The sequence below is a fragment of the Artemia sp. Qi Xiang Cuo genome, chromosome 12 (genome assembly GCF_049724085.1).
Source record: "Artemia sp. Qi Xiang Cuo chromosome 12, ASM4972408v1, whole genome shotgun sequence".
In the NCBI taxonomy this organism is placed as follows: domain Eukaryota; kingdom Metazoa; phylum Arthropoda; class Branchiopoda; order Anostraca; family Artemiidae; genus Artemia; species Artemia sp. Qi Xiang Cuo.
Genome location: NC_142805.1, coordinates 29,829,669 through 29,841,737, shown reverse-complemented (window position 1 = coordinate 29,841,737; position 12,069 = coordinate 29,829,669). Strand labels below are relative to the sequence as shown.

Here is a 12,069-nt window from a genome sequence, read left to right as displayed (position 1 = left end):
CAGAAACCTGTGCTGTGCATGAACTTCAATCAATAGAGGGTAGATTAAAGTTACCAACTAATAGAAATTTGGAACAAAGAAAAGAAACAGAAGACAAATACTGCAATATCTTTAAATTATCAACTAAAGACATTTCATTAACACTAGGATTACAATGAACTGCTAAAATTCTAAAGGAGCTTTTGGACTTAGGCAACTTAACATCAACAGCTGAACATTCATTTTAATTTGCAGGGATAGGGTCACTAACTTCCATATACTCCAACAGTGTATGAACAAAAATAAAAATTCTACAATTATAGCTACTATTAGAATGGGATTACAGTCACATACTTGCTGGTAATACACACCAGTTGTTGGATCTTCAGTAAGTCCTTGCAAGATAAGCATTTGTTGCTTTATAATAAATTGGTTTAGGCTACCGTCAGAGGCCAGCTTCCCACTGACATTATACTCAAGCTTTTGGCTTGCTTAGGGCATCAAATTAAATTTTGAAATGGGCTGCAACATATATTTTCACGCCCCGAGTTGAACATTTGTGGCTGAATATTTCTTGATGCTTGTTAATCTGTCATTAAAATGTTTCAGCAGCTTATTTAATTTGTCCCGAATCCCCATTTTTTAATGTAATAAACGACAATCTGATCCTGTTTTTAAGAGGATTTGATACCTTAAACATCATTTTGTGAGCCTTAACGTCGGCTGTCTGTCTCAAAGGCAAGGGGTTCATTAGCAGATTCTCCCAGGGGATTAATTATCATTGATACCTATTGAGGATTTGTGATTTGATTATGAAATTTGATTGAAAAGACAATAGAATTGTGTTGGCAAAGTTTTCAATCAAAGCGGGTTGTACCACAGAAAATTCAAAGAGCTGTCAAATTGATCAAATGTCATTTCTTTTGTGGTGATTTTTGGGATCCTAGCAGGTACACTAGAACGTTTTTAGTGACAACCCTTTACTGAATATAAAAAAGAAATTTCTGCTCTGTTTAATCGAAAAAACAGAATTTACACTTCCTAAAGATATAAGTTTCTCTAAAACTAAAGATATCTATATCCCGCATAAAAAAAGAGAAGTTACATGGTTTTTCTAAGATTTCAGGGAAAGTAGATGTTGGCTTTTAATTTAGTCGGATTGCATATCCAAGCTCTACGAGTTATGGCATGACCACTCAATCAATTCCAAACAGTTTGGCAACACAAGCTAAAAAAGTTTATAATAAAAGCTTTTTATAAACTTTTATAACAACCAAAAAGTTTATAAAAAAAAAAAAAAAAAAAAAAAACACGGATTGGTTAACACGTCGTATTCAATAAATTTGTATGGTCATCCAAAAAAGAAGCAAATAACAGTACACTGGAAAAATAATTCCAGAATCAGTGAGTATAAAGGTCAGCCATAAACCAACATAAGCAGTAAAACATTTTCAAATTAGAGCCACAACTACGCAGAATAAGGACAATAAGTAAAAGGCAATTGTAATGACATCACTCTTCAGTTACTCCACAAGCAGTCCCACACAAAATTTATTGATTTGAAGGGGGAAGATAATCATCAAAAAAAATTATTTAGATATTTTTTAGATAATAATTAGCTGAAAAGCCTATATTTTATGTAATTTTTCCCAGTTAGGGGCTATGGGTTCCTGTTCAAAAGACAACAAATTCGTAATTTTTGGCTGGGATACTCTGAAGTCTGAGATTGTATTTACAAAACATTGTAAACTTCACCTAAAGTTGTAGATTGCTCCAATGTCGATCTTATGTGGAACCCTACCAATTACAGTTTCTTCCCAATCTTCTTCATCTTGGAATGACATGTACCTGATGTAGACATCATCTGCGAGTGTAAATGAAAATTCTCGAAACGGAAAATTTGTCTTGATTTCTAAAATAGAACATTACAATTAGAAACCAACATCTTTTTATAATTATAAAATGAAAACTATAGCCTCCTAGATTTGTTTGATAAGGGATGGTTTATCAAGTTTTGAACCAAAAAGCAAGAAACATCACATGGATACTTTTCTAAGAAAAGACTCTGTAGCTTTGGAAAGGAAAGAGGATACTTTGGCTAAATTTTCGGACTTCTATGAATAGGCAACTGATTCAGCTAATAGAGAAGCTGCGGAGCTTCTATCATTGAACGAGACCTTTGATTGACTTGATGAAAACATTTGGCTTAATGAGACACACTATACTTCTGAAGAAACTATCTGATGAAATCGGTATTAAACCTTTTTGATGGAATTGCTGCTAGCTTCCCCACTAATGGGAAGCAAGAAACTAGGCACCAGGACAAAGTTTCTGATAACCTACAGATTAAATGTGGCATGCCAAATGTACCTTTTTGGGGCTGATTTTGTGTCATACTGTGGTAAACAAATTGGCAGTATGATATCCAGATTGGTAGAAATATATGAATGAGCTATCCTGCTAGAGAAATATTCTAGAGTCCAGCGCGCCTCTTAAGGCATCTCAAATGGTTGATGAAATATAGCTGCTCGGTATTCTTATAAGTTTTAAGTTTTGCTAGGGAAAAAAGTCAATAATATGCTACTAACAAATAGAAACTTGTTTCATAAACACCTCCTTCATAACAAAAAAATTTAATTCATTCCTCAAAATTGTCCACCAGTATGGCATTTTGGTCTGACATCCTGGGAGCCTGACCTGTTGAATAAAAGTCAGTTTAAGGTCTTAATTGTTTCATCTAGGAAGCCTGAGGTGACCTTATCTGAGATGTTATAATTCTGAACTATGAGCTGAATTATATAATGTGATTTTTTAACTTGGGTAGAATTTAATATAGAACTGATTGAATAAGTTTTTACTTTGTTTGTCTTTTTGTTTTTGGCATATCAAGCATTCTGATGAAAATCAGTTTCTTTTTATAGCTGTATAATAAGAGTTAAATTTTGTGGATTGATTAAAAAAAATCAGCATTGCCGATACGCATTTCAATTCAATCTCTAAATATGTCTTGTGTTTATAATGTTTCAGAAAAGGAGACTCATCACCAGAAATTTGGATCAGATCTCAATGACAATTATACCAATAAATCTAGCTTCTCAGAAAAACCAACAGATCCACTTTGATCACCATCTTTCCTTCTGATCTTTTGCACTGAAACAATTTGTAAAATTTCAACCTAATAATGCCTGAAGAAGCAGCTCTGAGTAGTTCTGAATGACACAGTTTAAGCATATTTGTATTTTTCAGTTTGTCACATGAAAATTTATCATATCTAAATTAACTTCAAGTTTCAAATGCAAAAAAACTTATTTCTCATAAAACATGTTCTTTCTTTTACAATTTGAAAGTTTGATTAAAGGAGAAGAAGAAACAAAAAAAGCAAACAAAAACCATAATATTAATAGAAGCATTTTTGCTAAAGCTGTTTAAGAAGACCTTATAAGTCCAAGTTTTTTTTTTATTAAAATAAGAAACAAAGTGAATTGCAATAATGAAAATCAAACAACAAAGGCATAACATTTTGAGCCCTTCAAGGCCAAAATTAGCAACTGAATAGAGCCATAGAGGCAATTATTGGCAGAAAGTTCAATAGAGCAGGTCTTGCGGACCAAAGTAATTGCTGACATGATATTTGGGGAAGGGGTAGGTTGAAACTATACTTAAAAACTTTCAACAGTACTACTTTATCTATAATATATCTCTGTCAGCACATTTGAACCAGATTACATTTAATAAAACTTTTCAGAAAAAATAGAAATTCTCTACTAGTGCTTCAGAGAGAAAACGCTGACTACAGTACTTACAAAAAGCTAAAATACATTTTTGCTTTTCACTTCAATTATAATTACATCTTCAATTTTTGAAAAACATTAGCTACCCAAAGACTGTACTATAAAAAACAAAGAAGGAAAATCAGGATGAATAATACTGAGGATGAATTTATTGTTCCTCCAAGTGGAATAAATAAAATTCAACTGTCTAGACACAACCAAAAAGGGCCCAAGAAAATTAGCTGAGTTAATAATGGACCCAGAGCTTAAATCATGCCTGAGGAGGGAAGTTTCATGATTTTACAGAAATCCATTTCCTATCACTAAGGCAAAGAAGACCGCACAGAAAAATACATCTCACATTCATGTACTCAAATACTTTCCTAGATAGCAAAAAGAAAATTATATAGAATTTGCAGCCAATAGTTATACTGATAATTTACAGCACCTGCCAAAAGCCATTGTTTGGTCTTGGGTATACTGGCAATAAAAGTTCTACAAAAGATAAAATGTAAACAGCAAAAGATAAAAAAAATCTTAGACATGGTTGAAGAAGTGAGCTATTTCCTTAAATTCTATTATGCAGGCATAGAAGAATGGCTCCTTGAGGTAAACCTGCAAGTCATGACGTCAAAATTTTGTTCAGGACCATGGTGCATCCCAGTTTAGACACCACTCCTTCTGCTCCCAATCCCTATCTACAATATGCTTGAATGACTCCAGGGTTTGAGACTGGATGGTTTGATTGGTTAGGGAGTTCCAAAGCAGAACTCTTAAAAAATAATTGCCATCTCAAAGTAAAATTAAAGTAATAATGCATAGTATATCTTATAATCTTTTACAGGAAAAAAAACTTCACATGACATTTCCCCAGTTTTTTTTTCAATTCTTGCTTGTATAGGGTGTAAATACATTATGTTACATACTTGTACCATATATAACAGAAAAACAATAAGTAAAAAAAATGTTTCCTTCCCAGCACCATAACTGGTGATTAAACAGACATACTCACAGCATCCAGCAAGACACTAGACGAAAATGTCACATATGTGTTACATGAAGGACTATTGACATTCTACAGAAAAAGAAAACAATGTGCACTTAAACAGGTCATCTGGACAAAAATAGGACAGATAACAATTCCTTAAAATAGTTTCTTCTGTTCTTTGTAAGTTGCTAGAGTTATTAGCGATACAGGATGTAAGTAAGTTCTACCATAGACAATCAGTTTGGTTTTAAGGGAGGTTACAGCTGGGATTACCTGCTTGCTAGCATTCTGACTGATACAGAGAGTAGTGTTGAGTTCCTTGTTCTTGCAGCTCACTATGTTCATTGGACTTTTAACTCTGGTCTGTATTCTCATTTATTATATAGCATGCAGCAGCATAGTCTTGATTGCTCAGTTGTGCAAGCATTTAAAAATATATATTCTAGGTTATGTGTTGCCTTGAAAGTTCCTACCCATGATGATTATGTTGTCTGTAAGACTAAAATAAGAGTTTGGAGAGAAACCCTCCAGGGTGAGGTAACTTCCCCCCCTTGTACAATAAAAGTGTAATTGAACCCCAAAAATGATTAAAATTAGCTTTATTTTTTAAGGATTGGACCTTTCCATGCTCAATTATGCTGATGATATTTTAAATTTAAGTAAAACTGTATTGTCTATTGAGGAGAATTTTTATATGCTTAGTAGGGAGTATGCCAAAATCAGTCAAGAGTTTAATGCCTTGAAGAGTGAGGTTCTTGCTTTCAATAAACCTATAGGTAATGTTGACTACGAAAAAACTAGGAAATCAGAATATTAGATAGTCTTCTTGCATTGAATACCTTGGTTTTCCCATAGGAGATAGTGTGAAATTGACAAGGGCACTCCTCATCACATATCTATATGAGAAACTTAGAAATGCATTTGGCATGTCATTCTGCAGTAAAGTTTGCAATAGCAGGCATATTCATGCCTGTGTGTACAATGCATTTCCCATGTTCCATATCATTGCAGACTCTAATTTTGGAATATAGCTACAATCACTGATGAAAAAATTATCTGGTCTGTATTTTTTGGTTTTGTAAAGTTTCTTTTATGTATATCCCTATGGGATAGAAGCAAATGTTTGGTTTAAACTTATGGGTTAACTGATCCACTACTAGCAATTGAAGAGAGTTGGGTTTACTTTTTGTTAAAGATGGATAAGTCAAATAGCATCTATCATGCTATTTATTTATTTAATTATTAATAACAAAATACCGTAAGCTTTAACAAGCTTGTCACACTAAACAATTATAAAAAAGTCTATAACAATGTTGATGACATAACAAAAACATACGGTAACTGAAAACATTGAAAACATAATAACTGAAACATACAGTAGCATACCAAACTAACTGAAACACATCTGTTAATAATTGAAACATACCAAAAAGTAAGCCTACAAAATGACTGAAGACACACTGTCACAAATCAGCTAGTACAAAAGTACCTAGTATAGAAATCTGTAGAGGCTAAACTACTTTTGAAAGACTGGACCGTGGTACTTGTAACTATTTCTGATGGAAGTGAATTCCAAGTCTTCCACACTCGGCTAGACAAAGAGTTTTGGCCTATTATTTTGTGTGAACATGGTGGGTAAATTTTGTGTTGGTGCTGACGGGTACTATTGTATTCTGTAAAAGTGAAAAAGTGAGATGGGGTGGTATTATCAATATTCCTAACAATGCGGAATGTATTTATTAGGTCGGCTCGATCACGTCTGAACTGGAGAGTGGGCAAATGTAGTCTTTGCATTCTCTGGTGGTAAGGTAGATGACTAAGGTATGGTATGAGTTTGGTAGCCCTATGTTGCACTCTCTCAACGCTCTTATTAAGGGGATACCATACTGATGAGCAATACTCAAGCATTGGACGTACAGTGGATACATAAAGTGAAATCAGTGAATGAAGATTAAACTTAGAAAAGTACACCTTAGACGTTGTAATTGGTAATTTGCCTTAAGGGTGATATCCGATACATGTTTATTAAATTTGAGACTTGAATCAAGGCAAATCCCAAGGTCACGAACATATTCCACACTTGAAATTGATTTAAGGTCAACAAGGTAATGGCAATGTTGAGGGAGTCTACGCAAATAGTGCACAGCATTGCACTTGGTTTCATTAATGAACATAGAGTTTGCAGTACACCACTGGCCCAGAGCAATCAAATCCTCTTGAAGTAAAGAAATCTCATGTTCACTCATGACTGCGTGTAGATTTGTACGTCATCTGCAAACATGTTTAAGGTCGAATTCCTAACAACGCCTGGCAAATCATTGATAAAAAGGCAGAAGAGTTCTGGCCCAAGACAACTGCCTTGTGGAACTCCACTTATGATGACAGAGCATCATGACATAGGTGATGACAGAGCATCACCTACTGTAACCTCTTGGGTTCTATTTGTAAGATAATCCCTTATCCATGCTTTAGTTTATGGGCCAATGCCATATAGTTGACATTTATTTATCAGAAGTGGGATGGAAATTTTGTCAAATGCTTTGGAAAAGTCGATATAAATACAATCAAACAAAATACCATTATCCGTCATCAATTGAAAATCATGAATCACCTCGAGAAGTTGCGTGTTACAAGATCATCGTTTACGGAAACCATGCTAAGTAGAATGCCATAAATTATTTTCCTCAAAATGTGCCTGAATTCTACTCACCACAATTTTCTCTATTGTATGGGAAAAGATTGATGTATTTGAAATTGGTCTGTAATTATTGAAATGGGACTTTGAACCATTCTTGTACAACAACCTAATGATAGTTCTTTTCCAAGCTGAAGGACATTTACCAGATGAGAGACAAGGATTAAAGAGATATGTTAGTGGCCCAGCAAGCACTGATGCAAGTTCATGTAACATCACATTGGAAAATCCATCAATATCTGGTGCCTTTCCTGGATCAAGATTTCGGAGTGTCAGATAAACCTGCTGGTCTGTAAACTCTGAATCATCAAATTCTTTTGTTAAATCTGGAGGAGTGAACTGAGTTTGTGTTTTGGTGTGTTTGAGTAAAAACTGAACCAAATACCTTATTGAAAAGTTGTGATTTTACAAAATCATCATCTATATGTGAAAAAGTTTCAGGATCTATGAAGGAAGTGAATGATGGGTATTGTGAAACTTGATTCCTTCTCACATATTTCCAAAATCTTTTTGGGCAACTTTGGACTGATGCTATCACATTTGTCTCCACCTCTTGACGATTTAAACGAAGGAACTTAGTTGCTCTATTTTTAGCTCTTTTATAATTTAACCAAGAATCGAAAGTTTTAAATCTTAAATGATCATGCCACCTATCACCTTTTTCTTTTAGCATTTGTACAATATACCAAGGAAGGATCTGTCTATTTTTGAAAAACTGTCTACTAGTATATTTCTGGTACATATTGATCTTTACCTTCTATAAGGGTCTGCTTAATAAAATCAAAGGATGCATCAATGGTAGCATTACATTGCTGTAACTCCTCTCATATAGAAAGAGATGAAATATAATCTGAAAATGCAATGTAATTTCCTCTATCATAATCATATTTGGGAGAATGATTTAAAATACCAGAAAACCCACAACACAGTTTAGTGATATCACCAATTCCAAATGATCACTTTTTTCCTAGTGGTAGCAAAAACTCAACACTAGCAACATCATCTGACAATTTTGTAATTACAAAGTCTAAAACTGAAGGGGTTGAATTAGTGGGCAAACGAGTAGGGTTTTGAATGTGCTGATGCAAATAATGCTCATGTAAAGTTTCTAGGAATTGATTTTCAAATGACTCATGAGAAGGTTGTGTTGTACTTAATGTCTAATCAATAGAAGGTAGGTTAAAGTCACCAACTACTAGAAACCTAAAACTAGATAAAGAGACAGTGGATAAATAATGCAATATTTTTCTATTATTAAATGAAGACAATTCACAAACACTAGGACTACAATAAATGGCTACAACTCTAAAAGCAATTGAGGACCTGGGTAATTTCACATCAACTACTAAGGATTCACTTATAATTGAAGAAATTGGGTCTTTAACTTCAATATACTTTAATGAGGTATGAACATAAATGAAAATTCCATTCTTATAATTAGTATTTATAATGAGATTATAATCAGGCACTTGCTGGAAAAATACATCTGGGTGCTGACAGTTCTTGGGTAGTGATTCTGTAATAACAATAACATGGGGTTCGGGGGTTGATATTAGGGCATGAAATTCATAAATTTTTGTAGATAAACAGTCTGCATTTGTATATAGAACAGATAAATTACTTTGATTTTTAATACTATGTAGAGACAGGGAATAGGTTTTTAAAGGGCCATTCTGTGGTTTGGGGAAATGGCTCCCCATGTTAGCACGTTTTTTGTCACTATACAACCATTTTTAATTCCTAAATTTTGCTCACCAGCAGCAGCTCTTTTCTTGATTTCTTCTACTAATTCTTTTCTGTGTAGCCAGTCTTCTTTTGAGGTATCAGTGTAGTCTCCCTTTTTAATGCGGGACTGTGTTAGGATGTCAATTTTAGTTTTAAAGGAACTGACTGAGAACAGTAATGGATCTGGTTGATTGGATGAGTTGGGAGCATTTGAGTTGGGGTTAGTGCTTGTCAGCCTTTGCAAATTGGTCACTGCACCTACATCAATTTAAAACCTGTTTTTAAGAAAATTTTGTAAGAACTGTAAGTCATTGGTTTGGGGTGGAACACCATATGCAACTAAATTCATACGTCTTTCCAGTCTGTGATTTTCTTGTAGCACCATCTTTTGAACTTCAGTTTCCAGCTTATCAACAATGGTATGATTGACCATTTCCTCCACACTGGCCAAGGACACCTTAGATGACATAATTTTTTCTAGACTCTGAACTCTAGCATTAATACCTTCAAGAGAGGTACGCATTTCATTTTGAAAACCAACATACATAGCTTTCATTTCACTACAATGCTCATTCAGAGCTGACTTCAGCAGCTGGGAAAGATCTTGCTGGGCTGAACCTCTAGATTTCCACATGGGGCATACCCAGGTGCAACAAGTTGGTCATTCATTTTTAAAAGATATCATATTCAGAGGAGGACATTGATAGGCATTGTGCACACAACCATTGGTCACATTTATCACATTGTATAGCACAAGAACTCTTGTCAAGCAAACACCCAGCAACAGCACATTTATCAATGCCTTTTTCAGGAGTAATTGGTTTCTGACGTTTGTTACTTTGTGGAGGGGGCATCACACTGGTAATAGGCTACTAAACTGGCTGTAATTTCAAAACTGCCAACAGGTGTGCAGATTCTATAATCAATAATCAAGTATACTGAGGCTACCCAGACTGCTAAGGTGAAGGGTAACACAACATAACACAACAAAGTAGAAACACACTTGTATAGTTAGTAGTGCCCAGCTGTCACAACTGTAGGCTACTAGTAAACATAGCCAGCAATAAGTGAGAAATAAAAATACAAATAATCTCACTCTATGAAACTAATCAAAATGTAGGAGAGAAAAACAAACCTTAGCCAATTATTGTTTGGTAGGCTGTTATTTTTATATAAAGGCTATTTTTGTTATTAACTGCTTTTCTTATTTATACAATATAAATAAGAACTGGCTATGTGCCAGTAGATTATTTCTTAGTTATTATCATTACCTTACTTACATTACTTTTTATATCAGGCTATTCAGAATAGTATGTTTTCTTTGTGTGTTCTTTTTTCATTTTTGTTCACTTTTTTTTACTCTATTTATGAATCCTTGTATGTTCCTTTGGACAATAAAGAAATTGACTGATTGATATTTGAAAAGAAAATAAAAGGATGCATTGAACAACATGTTCACATTCTATCTAGCTAAGTAATGAAACAAAAACTTGAAACTTACCAACATGCAACTAACATGGAGGTTTGTCCCCTCAGAAGGAAGCACCCTCAGAGAGGCTGTTCCAGTAATGGATAGCATGTACAGAGAAGAATTGCTGGCAACAGGGGACTTGCAGCTTCTTTGTGTGACTTCTTGTTATACTTGCAAGGCAAGAGGAGAAAACTTGACTTGAGAGGTTGTTTTGTAGCAGTTTGAGAGTAGCAATTGTGTCTCCTCTCTTTCATTGACAGACTAGGGTGGGGAGTTTTAGGGATACAAGACGTTCCTCATATGGCTTGCCTTGCAAAGCTAGTATGAGCTTTTTTGCTTGCCTTTGGACACTCTCCAGTGCTTTAATGCCCATTTTATAATGGGGAGACGCTAGGATCAGTCCAAATTCCAGGTGTGGATGTACAATAGCTTTGTACAGCTTCTTGACCACACATGGCTTTCTGGTGGTAAAGGTTTGTTTTATGAGCTCTAGGACTCAGTTTGCTTTAGCAGCTTGAGCTTGTGTGTGGCTGTGGAAGTTAAGTGTGTCATCAACAACAACTCCTATGTCCTTCTCCTCACTTACAGCTTCAAGTAGGTCATCTTCAATATAGTAAGGTTGTCTATGATTGTTGTGTCAAAGATGCAGGGCTTAGCATTTTCATATGTTGAACTGCAAAACCCACTCAGATGACCATCTAGATAGTTGATCTAAATCTCCCTGCATTGTTGAGTGACTGGGCCTAATTTGGGCCTGTTCTAAGAGATTGCAATTGTCAGCATATAGTGTCAATTTATGCTTTTTGCAATAAATCTTATCTTATCTATATATGCTGAACAATACAGGCCCCAGGATTGTGCCCTGTAGGACTCCACTAATAACAGGAATTTCATCAAAATAAACAGTTTTATTGTTGGTATCATAAACTAATACCCTCTGAGTTCTTCCAGTAAGAAAGGTAACTATATCCTAATGTACCCTGTATGTTTGCATTTTCAGGAGAAGAAGTTGCTGCTGTACTTTATCAAAGGCTTTTGCTTGATAAAGTAATGTGACATCCACCTGAAGGCCATCATCCAAGAGTCTGGTCACAAAGTCATATGTTTCAATGAGGTTTGTGCGGATTGAGCAACCTTAATGGAAACCATGCTGACTTTTTTAAAGTGACTGATTTCTTTCAAGGTGAGAGACCAGTGCATTGTTTATGATGCTCTCAAGGACCTTGCATACAACAGAAGTAAGACTTATAGGGCAATAATTACTGGCTTGGTCCTTTCTCCCTTTCTTGAAGATGGGCTTGATGTTGGTCAGCTTCCAATCACTTGGGAGCACTGTGGAAGTGAGTGACATCTCAAGAATCATTGCTAATGGCTCAGCAATTTGTTCACCTGCTTCTTTTAATAGTCTGGGTCATAGATTATCTGGTCCAGCAGCTTTATT

The 12,069-nt window shown here is 34.9% G+C and overlaps 1 protein-coding gene across 1 annotated transcript in view; it reads right to left on the bottom strand.

Annotated features, from left to right (window-relative positions):
* The window catches only part of Prim1 (DNA primase small subunit), a 69,341-nt gene that overhangs the window by 40,245 nt on the left and 17,027 nt on the right, over positions 1-12,069 (bottom strand). Inside the window, exon 2 of the mRNA XM_089097895.1 lies at positions 1,735-1,891. Within this exon, the coding sequence (XP_088954021.1) occupies positions 1,735-1,891 (157 nt within the window). The remainder of the gene's footprint in view (positions 1-1,734; positions 1,892-12,069) is intronic.